An 11381-nucleotide genomic window follows, 5' to 3' on the forward strand; every position below is an offset into this window, starting at 1 on the left:
TGACAGCTTTTATTACAAAATGAAGAGATTGGTTCAACCTGTCACTTAAATGTTTTGCCACAAGATGTTGTCGGTGGATTACGCAATGAATAGCTGTAAGTCCTGGTATAATTCTTTTGAGATGACTTATAAACCCACGATATCGCCCGACCATTGCAGGAGCTCCGTCTGTTGCCACTGAAATAATGTTTGTAAATGGGATCGATTTTTCCGTAAAAAAATTACTCAGGACATTAAATATTGATTCGCCTTTAGTGTCAGTCTCCAAAGTTCTGGCAAATAGCAATTCTTCGTGAATTTCTTCCTCAACAATAAATCGGACATATGCCAATAGTAATGCTTCATTACTGGGTAACGTTGACTCGTCCAGTTGTATAGAAAAATGAGTTTTTTGCAGATGATTGCACAAAAAGCTTTCGATATCAGAGCTCATTTCATCAATGCGTCTTTGTACAGTATTGTTACTTAATGGAATTCTTTTTAGTACGTCAAATGGAGATTTGTGCAAAACAGTTTTTAAAACCTCTTCAACAGCGGGTAAAATTAATTGTTCTCCGATAGTGTGCGGTTTTCCAGATTTTGCTATAAGTAATGAGATATTGTAAGATGCCCGCAAGCCATCATCGTTACTTTGAGATGTTGAAGCGAACATACTGTGCATGGTGGGTCTCTTTCCATATTTTTCTTTCAATGTTTGAAAATATTTTAAATCTTTACCTATTTTATCAGTATGACACCTTTTTAGATGATCTTCGAGCTTTGATGGTTTCATAGAGTCATTGCTCAAAACTTTGTTGCATAATAGGCACATGGGCAATTGTTTGTCTGCCTCTGATGGAACAAAACCATATTTCAAATAATCGATACTATATTGTCGACATTTTTTCTTTGCTGTAGCCATGTTTCGTGTCAGTTACCTTACCTGTAAAAAAAAGTTTTAGTAACCAAGTTTTTCTCTAATATAGGTATCACACCGCAGCCTTTGTCAGCACGCGGAAATAGAATTACGGCTTGTAAAGGGACCAACTAATAAACCGCTGAGACAAATACATACGTTTTCACAAAACGGTATCAATTTTAAAGTACATAATTTACCACTAATTTTTAATAGTATAAATAAAAATTGGTGTACTCAGTATCGAATACTGATCATATTTGTGTAGGAAAAAATAAAAGTCGAAATCCCAAAATTGTCCATAAAAACGATAACTAACATTTTATTAAATCAATGAGTTCACGCGCTCCGTGTATTTGCGTATTTTTGTCTGCGGCTTCATTGTTAAAACGTGACAAACTGGCATCGAAGTCCAAGCCCCGCCCTTTCCCGTCGCCCGCGCACCGCTCGCTCTTTCCGAAAAGGAATAGTTTTGATAAAATAGTTACTTCAAAACCAATTTAAAATGATTATGAAATTACTGTTTTATAAAATTAGTAGTTATTTGCAAGAAAAATTACAAAATTAATTGCTCTGCAATATTGCTTATTCGGCCTTTTTAGAGAGGCAGTGTTTCTCTCGTGAAAAAACAATTGAATAAAACGTGCTGTGTTTGTCTTCAAATCGAAAGAGGACAATTAAAATATCTGTAAGTTACTAAGTTACCTATCTATACAGGCCGTTGTGATCAACCGACTAGTACACGTAAACAAAATACTTAAGTACTATAACAAAAAAAAAAAGGTAGGTTACTTACTTTTCTCCGGCACTAGCAAACACAGATATAAATTTTCTCACAACTTTTTTTCCAAATTCCGCCTTTTTTCGAAATTCCGGAAACAAATGAATGCGTTTGCCTTTGGCATCAAGTATTTATAGTGGTGATCAAGTTCATGTCTGAACAAGCATTAAGCATTGTCGGGCGGATAGCGCTTTGCAAGTCTGTACACGAAATTGTACGTAATATCGAATACGCAAGTTTGGACAAGTAACAGTCGCTTGCCTTATTAAAATATTATCTGCTTAGATAGGTACTTAAAACAATGTAGGTAGGCCCTTATAAAAACTATGCTTACATTTTTGCTCTTTACTATCAAAAGCAGATAAATTTTCGTGGACCCCCATTAACATCTTATGGACCCCCATTTTTTGTTCACGCCTACGTAGACCCCCAGCAAGTCTCCCGTGGACCCCTGGGGGTCCACCTGGACCACTTTGGGAATCACTGATCTAGAGGACCCGAAGACTTTTCTAGTCCATGTAGTTGCCAGATGTGCTTCAGAGAAACTGTATGTCCCTGTAGAAAATTAAAAATAATGTGTTGCGACTTTTGTAAATGTAAAAGTAGTGTTTTAGACCAATGCAAGAACCCTCATACATAAGTTAGTAAGTTTTCTGCTTAAACATCTTAATTTTTTGCATTTGAATAATTATACTTGTTGCGCGTTTTTTGCGAATAGGTACGTCTTTTGCATTTAAATATACTTTTATTATTTTGAAACGAATTTTTATCAGTGCTTAAAAACGCGCCATGGTTCCATATTTTTAAATTATACTTTCCTCAAAAGAACTACAGTTAAAAAATACGTATTTACAAAATTTGTTTGCGGTCAAAAAATTATAATAACCTTTAAAATTAAAATCCCGACCGTTTGTTAGGAAGATATTAAAATATATAAGAAATTAGTAACATGTCGGCCATTTTTCAATATAGCGACTAAACGACCACGATCTGGAGCGTGTGACCAGTTGGTTTTTAAGCTCTTATACATATTTAATAAAACGCCGCACAAAAACTTAGGGGCATATAACTGCTCACGAGACATGGGCTAGCGCCCGCACTAGTGCCTCACAGTTGCTTTTGAAACCAGTCGATGACAAGTTGGCGAACCTTATATGTCATTTATTACAAATAAATATAAGAATTCGTCAAAAACTAAAATTTAGTTTAGAAGAAAATATTTCCCGATGGTTTACATCAAATTCTGACAAGATCTTATATCAATTTTTAGGAGATGAGAAAATACTTAATGTTTCTCAAAAGTAGCTCCCCCTAAAACATTTTGATTTTTTCAGATAAATAAACTAGATTTGGTACGTTAGTAATATGACTTAAATATGATTTATCCACATATTCATTTTTTTCCTAGGCATCGATCACCACGGTCATTAGCCATGTACAACTCTTGATTCATAATTGATACCAATGCAATTACAGAGGATCCCCCAAGGGATCACTCCTGCAAGACATAAACATTTCAAGTTGAGTAACAAAAAATTCAACAAACAAGCAAAAAAAAGTAGAAAAAAAAACAAACAACAAGAAAAATAGACATATTCAATAATTGATTTCGGACACTTGCCGGTGACTGCAATGACTGCAATTTTGGATTTTTAAAGGCCACCTTCGGTATTTTTTTTACTTTATTCGATATAAAATAAGACTCTAAATAGAATGACATATCATATATCAACTTTTTACATTACCGCGTAAAAAATAGTATTTTAAAGTTCAATTCAGAGTGTCATGGCTGTCTTGAAAACAGTAATTATATTATTAATCGAGGAGCTCTGGAAAAATAGATTTGATGGTCTAATGTAAAAAAACCTGTAAAAATATGCCCAAATCGTAGTTTTAATCATAACTATTTTTTTTCAAATGGAATAAGGGTGGCTCATTAGCACAATTGGAAAAAGCATTTTTTTACGAATAATTTGGTACAACACACTTTAGTATTTCGAGTCATTGTCCTTTTGACATTTATGTCCATGGCACTCTAAACTGAAATTTAAAATGCTATATTTTAATTGAAAATGTCAAAAGTTGACACTTGATATATCATTCTATTCAGACTTTTATAGTAAAAAATACCAAGGGTGTCATTTAAAAATCAAAATTTGTAGTCATTTCCGGTGAAATAGGAAGTGACCGAAAACAATTGAATAGTTAACAATCCTAATTTATATCATATACTAATAATACACCTAATCTCGTTTATTTATCTGAAAAAAATGAAATAAAAAAGTTATAAGAGGGAGCCACTTTTGTAATTTTGATTTTGAAGACTACTGCGACGCTATTTTTCTTAGAACGTATTGCTGATTTATGACTATTGTATAAAATAAAAAAAATACCTTTATAGGCCCAAAACCTGGATCCATACAACTCTGCGAATCAGACGTGCATTGTACCGTTAGAAAGAAGCGAAATGTTTTTATTCCGGGCATGCACCAATCATCTGTTTGGAAACAAATGAACCGAATCAATATTTACAAACGAGAGGTAAGTGCTGGCTTACCTGCATCCATCGTGCGTCATCCGTCGTTCCGTCATTCCAGTCGTATTCAAGTATAAGCTGTTATTATTGAAATAAAACGATAAAATTGCACAAAATCAACGACAGATGACGGGTATTTGTAAAACTAGACTAATAATATGCTATTTTTGAAGTCTTGTTGTAAATTCAACTATTGTTTATGCCTAACTAAAATCTCTCCAAAAAAATCCTGTATGGGTATTTCGCCACTGCAAGAAAATCTACAAAATAAAATAGTTATTTTTTTGTAAACACAGTTAATCCAACGGTAACTACCTGTCAGTAGTTCAGTTTACAGATAAACAAATTTGCCCAACAAACAAAAAAATGCTTAACGTTTCGGAAAGTTTATCTCTTTCCGTCGTCGGAAGCAAACAAAAATAGAAAGAATAAAAAAAAAATATTTAAAATATTTAAAATTCAACTAATCGAGAACACTTTAGTTTTTTTAAAACAGATACGTCTACAAAAACCATTGACGTTCTGTTAAAATGACATTATATCAAGTTAAACTTCAAAATTAACAATTATTACCTGATAACAATTACTAAGGTAAAACCAAAAAGCCTCAAACTTTCTCTATGATTATTTTTAATTTTTACGTTGTTAAGTTTAATTATGTTATGTTCTTTAAAATCAAAGAAGCGATTGCCATACATTACTAACATCTACTGATACATGAGCAATACATTTATTTTTATTTAATTGTATTAAAAAAGCCTCTTTTATTTTTCTTTTAGAGGCTATCGCTTCTTTCAATATAATTTTGGCGTTATTAAAATATATTCTGTGCCCTGTGTCCCATGAATGCCGACAAATCTTCATTTCTTAAATAATCTTTATGTCCTTTAATTCGAACATTTAAGGGTCTAGATGTTACACCAATGTAAAATTTATCGCATTCACATGGTATTTTGTATATTACATTTTTTGTTTTTTGTTCTGTATTCATTTGTTTAGTGTGCGATAACTAAAATGTGTAAACTTATTGCAAAAAATTATCAAAATATTCCTTATAATTCCAAAAGTTAATACAGCTAAATTATTGAAGTGAAACTTATTTACGCGCGATGGGAGTAAAAATTCAAGGCCGTAAAAGGCCACGGCCTTGACGCACGAGCTAGCATGAAGAAAAATTCAGTCCTTTACAAAGATGCAACCGGGGGGGCATTGAAAATGATGAATAAAAACGTAAAAATATGATTAGTGTTAATATGAGTGTACATATAAATATAAACATATATTTAAATAACGAACTTAACAAAAAACAACAGATTTAAAGATTCACTGAAAAAGTAGTAATGTTAACATTAAATAAAACATTATCAATAATAATTATGCGATCGCACCTATCCGTAAAACAAACAAGCAAAAAAACAAAATAACATACAAAACATCAGGTTAACATGACGACAGATCATGATCGGTGACAGATAAAGAATTCTTAACGGAAAGTTACACTTTACGATATAATTTTTTAACTGTTAAAGGCAAACCCGATTTAAACACAAAACTTTTTAATACCTACTACTGTATCTAAAAGACATTTTTTTTAAATTACTAAATTCTTAGCCACGCTTCTGTTTTTCTTGGCTGTTGTGCGTCACGTCACAGATTAACAGGCCCACGTTTGCACCACAAGGCGATGCTGCAGACCACTAGGTAGACCGGTCGTAGAAATTTATGTTATACAACTTGTAGTCAATCTACACAAATATTATCAAAAGCTTTTTCTTTTAAAATGTGTTCAGATTTTGTAAAAAGTATAAGTCAAAATCGCAAAACTTAAATTTGATATGAGTTTCTTAGTTTTTAACTAATATAGTGGCGAATTACAAAAATTCCTTTTCAATGAAAATTAACAAGTTAAATAAAATAATTTAATAAATTACTAGCTTTTTCCCGCGACTACGTTCGCGTTCCACCTCGAATCGTTCATCCATTGATTTAAATGATTTTTTACTAATTTATAGAGAGCTAGTAGTGAGCATAGATGTTTTTTATTTTTCATCTTCTTTTTATTTATTAAGAGCACTAATACTCTCTTTATAGGTTATTTTTTATTCTTTGAAGGATAATTGAGGAAGATATATTTCGTTATGATGTCACTAAATAAACCCTTGTATAAAATTTTATACTGTCTGGTTTATAATGTCCTATAGTATTGCATTTTCGTACAGCAAACTTTCATTCCCTATTCTACTCCCTAAGTGTATAAATTTCATAAATTCGCTTTATCTTTGTGCCAATTTTTATGTGTATAATCCAGAGGTCACCAAGTTTTATATAAATTTTTACTAACTTTATCCATTTGGTTGATGAATTTCAAAAATGTCTTCTAATTCTTTTTGTAGGATTTCATTCTTCTAGACCAAATAGTAAGGAATTTTCATACAACAAACTGTTCCGACATAATTTTACTCTCTAAGAGGATGAATTTCCTAAAATCGCTTTGTGTAGCTAATTCACTAATGTCGTTTAAACGAACCTTTGTGCTAATATTTGTGTATCTATAGCTGGCAGTATGAACTCACTCCTAAAATATCTAAAAACTTAATATATAATCTAACTGACACACCACTGACAATGACAAATAATTTATTTCTGGAGGTATTGTGTGTAGGTGTTTTTCAGGTATGTTTTAGTATTTAGTCGTTTTACACAAAGAAATAGCCATTAAGCACTATAAAAATACTTCATAACAAATCTACTCATATATACCTTTCATTTAAAAAAAGAATCATCAAGATTGGTGAAGCGGTTTTGGCGGGATGGATGCAACAAAAAAAACCTTTGAGCTTTTATATATTATGTATGGATTAATTATTTTTCCAACATATTTTACTTTGCAAATTTTTATAAATATTCAGACTCGCCAATATCGTAGTCCACCGTGTCCAGCCTGTTTAGGCAAACGTAGGCCGATTCCTCTTCGGCGGCGCGCGGCGTCGTGACCCTGGCCGATGGAAGAGTCTTGAAGACGCTCATCCGCGCATAGGAACAAGTTGACTGCGTAGCGTATTGCGTATTAATCGATTCTGAAACTTTCTATCTCATGTATAACATGTTACGCAAGTTTATTATTTTAGTCTCGATTTTAATAGATAAATATGTGAAATGCCACCTGAATATCTTCCGCCATGACATGTTTTTACTTTTTTGTTATGGTAAAGTGATTTGTATAAACTTTATTCAATAACGTATATTTTCCTCCATTTGTGATTTTTTAATTTTAAGCGAAAATTAAGTATAACATTTTAGGAAAAGAAACACTGTAATATTTAAAAGAATAAGAAGAAATTAGTCTTATTTTGAAAGAAAAATATAGAAAAAACTCTTTCTATAGAAAAAAGTCTTTATACTAACCAGAATCCGGTGACATATACGCGGTCTCACCGGAAACATTACTTATTACTTCACATAACTTGAAGAATATCTACTTTTAATAATGAACACTTCAGAAATACACCAGTAAAAACATTTATTATTTGAGATTAAAACTCGAATGAAATTATAAATATTAGTTACCTATGTTGTTATAGCTTTTATGGGCCTGTTTAACGACTTAATAAGTTACCTAGCGAAAAAAATCTGTGCGCGTACCTACCACTATTGTTACAGGTTAATTTTTTAAAGAAATATGTTACACAAATTAAAAACGCTAAAATTTACCTACCACTATTGTTACAGGTTAATTCGTTAAACAAATGTGTTACATATTATTCGTGGTATTAGTGGTATTATATTGGAATCAGCTTGGCATTAGCGGGGCATTATATGAGAAGTTTTGGTATTTAATTTGTATTTTTGGCATTACTTTGGCACTAGTATACAGACATTTGTCAGCGGTTTACTCCTTGTAGATAATCAAAAAGTTTTTAGATAAAATTTGCTTTTTATGTCAATTCATTTCTATGAAAAATTACATTAGATTTTTATTAAAGACGCTGGGTAATTAAAACATTGACTAATAAAGCTTGTCCACTTTAAATAAGGGGTCACGAAATATCCTACTTGTAGTGTTTGGGTTAAGGGGTGTATAATAAATTAATCCTTGTTTTATAATAAAAACCATAAAACATTTATTTGTGAGTAAAATAATGCAATGGTTGGATATCTCTCCTTTATAATTAGGTGACTAAAAATACACTAAAATAATTAGAAAAAAAAAATTGTATTTATTTAGTAATTACGTCAATATTAATTAATTGACTTTCTGGTCTATTTTATTTTATGTACAAATATATTTTAATCTAAGTAATATAAATTTTAATCTAAGCATTAAGTAATAAAACACTTTGTGCCCTCTTATATCGTAAGAGGTTACGAAATATACTCCTGGTTACACCCCTTACAGAAAACAGTGTAAGGGGTGCAAATAAATTGTATAATCACTGTTTTTTATAATAAAAACTATAAAACATTTCTTATTTGTGAGATTAAAAAAACAAAACAATGCATTGGTTAAAATAAGTACATTCAATACATGTATTGTGTTAGACATTTATATGCCCAGTATATTTTTGTTTAACAAACCAATCAGAAGAAAATCCAAAACCTACCGTTATAGGAGGTATAAGATGATTAAACTTATATAATGACAACTACTTATCGGATAACAAATTAATTACTACTGTCAGCTACTGTCTAGGTAGAATATTACCTAGAGTATCTACACCTACCTATGATGTAGGTAGATTAAAGCTTTTTCAGACTTTACGTCTCACTTCGGTGTCACAAGCTGAATTTTTCAGGGATGGAAGTACAGTACATGATATGGGGACCCTTATTCCGAAAGTAGTACAAAATTAGACCGTGTAAAAGGGCACTATCATCAAAAATCGATATATTAATACGACCGTATAGAGAAAACAAATACTTATTTTTTGATCCAGTACACAATAAAGTCTTCGTAGGGAGTAATTTTTTATAATTATTTACAAAAAAACATTTCCATTAGCGCTTATGACCAAAAAAACTTTAAACATGAATAATCATTTCAATCATGCGAAAATTTGGTTTAAAAATAGATTTTTTTAATATAACTTTCATTTAACGAAAAACGAAGGCCTAAATGAAAAAAAAGAAACAATTTATAAGTTTCGCTTATGTCTTGACAAGGTATCAAAGCAAACCCCATATTTTTTGCTTTTAAACTAATAAAGATATATCAATAAACAATTAGCGATGTAATGGTTTTTGCGCGCGCTGGCCGACTGCCGCCGCTGCGCCGAGATTTCCTATACCCTTGTATATATGACGTCATGGTGTGGCAAATGTAGCATTTTAATTCGATTTGGTCTCCCATATATAGGATAACAGAAACATTTTCAATGTTAAAAGTGGTAATGATATCGCAAACACCAAAAAACATTTGGTTTAAAGCTAAGAAAATCATTATAATAAACTTGATACATGTATACCAATGTCCTCTGGTTGTGTGCTAGGAAGTCAATTTTCATGCATATTTTCATCGATAGGTTTGTAGCTTCTGAATTACGGTCTTGGTAAAGCATCTAGCTCATTTGCTAGCTCAGTATTAAAATTATTAGGATTATCAAGCGTTAGGATTATCAATTAGGAGCAAATCGTATTTTCATTCGAGGACATATTTATTTCAAAGCAATAATCAACGAGAATATTCGTATAATTTAAGAAAATTACTGTAAACCACTATAAATACGAATTGTTGTTAGGTTCAAAATGTTTTCCCTTCATGTTCTGTTCTTAAATAAAGCCTTAACGTTATTAGGAACTTGCATACATTTTATACATAATATTTTAAAAGTGTGTATTTTGGGGGTGGTATTCCGCAAAATTTGCAGGTTGAGGAAACAGAAAATGTACAGATTAAAGAAATAAATTGAAAATAATATTTATATTAAAACAGCATTATATGTCACTTTTTCAAACATGTCCTTCAAATCCTTCAATTTAATAGCTGTTAGTAAGAAGTTTCACTTCAAATATGCGCACATAGTGCAAACACTGATTTTTTTCATTTAAATATATTAATTTTAGATCGAGAATAATCAAAGCCCAGAAACTCCAGTAGAATCTAACCATGAAGAAATCGAACATATTTCAACTTTGGAACCTAATCAGGAGAATAATACTGAAATAGCTGAATTAAAAGAAATTCTTAAGTCATCGTCAGCTGTTATTCAAAGAGTCACAACCAAATTTGTTGTCGATAAGGAGCCCCTAAATGAACAAGAAATAATAGAATTTGAATTAATTCACCATAAATCAAATATATCTGATAATAAAATGAAAGGTGAAGAACTTGGTGACATTTTGGGTACCACTAAACTCTTTACAGGTGATTTACATTGCTAAGCCAAATGTTTAATTAAAGACTGCATAAAATTATTTGTTTTTTAGGAATTGAACTAGAAGAACTTAAGCATGAGCTGGAGTTTAAACATAGAATCGTACACAGTATCCCTACAACTGAAACTACAGGAACTAAAACATTTAAAACAACAACTGAAAAGGAAACTAAAACAAAATCAATTCAAAACCAAAACTCTAACGTTCACTAATAACTAAGGGAATTTAAAACAAGTTTGGGTGCACGTCATCAATGACACCATGCGTCGTCTTATGGAGTTTGCTGGTGGTCGTATTATGATGTGCAACCAAAGTTATTTTAATTTCCCTATATAATTATATTGTATTCAAACACCTTAAGCCTAAAGGTTATAAGTACTGAGTTTCCTATATGTGACTAAATAAACCAGCTGATAGCAATGTTACTAATGAAAACCGCTGACAGCGATCTTTAATTCCAAGCCATCTCTAACGCCGTTTTTATCGTATGTTATATATTATAGTACTTATACATGAATGTATACTATATACGGGGTGGTGCATCGTCGTTGGGAACATAGGAAATCCCATGCAAATTTTGAACTGTTCAAATATTGTCTCCCCTACTGAATATACAGCGAAGTCGTAAATATATTTTTTAAAGATTTATGTATGGTAAATACACATGCCAAATTTGAACAATTTTAGATCAGCCTTTTTGAGTAATTTAAGAAAAATTGCATCTATTTTTAAATTAAAACCGAAAAGGTAGCTATTAAACGCCAGTCAAAAACTGACATACCTTAGGTTTAAAAAGT

The 11381-nt window shown here is 31.4% G+C and overlaps 1 protein-coding gene across 2 annotated transcripts in view; it reads left to right on the top strand.

Annotated features, from left to right (window-relative positions):
* The window catches only part of LOC115880548 (A disintegrin and metalloproteinase with thrombospondin motifs 7-like), a 38005-nt gene extending 26874 nt beyond the window's left edge, over positions 1-11131 (top strand). For both annotated transcript variants that reach the window (XM_030897776.1, XM_030897777.1), the window contains 3 exons: positions 4078-4217; positions 10273-10573; positions 10636-11131. In XM_030897776.1, the coding sequence (XP_030753636.1) occupies positions 4078-4217; positions 10273-10573; positions 10636-10796 (602 nt within the window). In that variant the 3' untranslated portion in view covers positions 10797-11131. The remainder of the gene's footprint in view (positions 1-4077; positions 4218-10272; positions 10574-10635) is intronic.
* The last annotated feature ends 250 nt before the right edge of the window (positions 11132-11381 follow it).

The sequence above is a fragment of the Sitophilus oryzae genome, unplaced genomic scaffold, assembly GCF_002938485.1.
Source record: "Sitophilus oryzae breed Bouriz unplaced genomic scaffold, Soryzae_2.0 scaffold_1625_pilon_pilon, whole genome shotgun sequence".
Classification (NCBI taxonomy): domain Eukaryota; kingdom Metazoa; phylum Arthropoda; class Insecta; order Coleoptera; family Curculionidae; genus Sitophilus; species Sitophilus oryzae.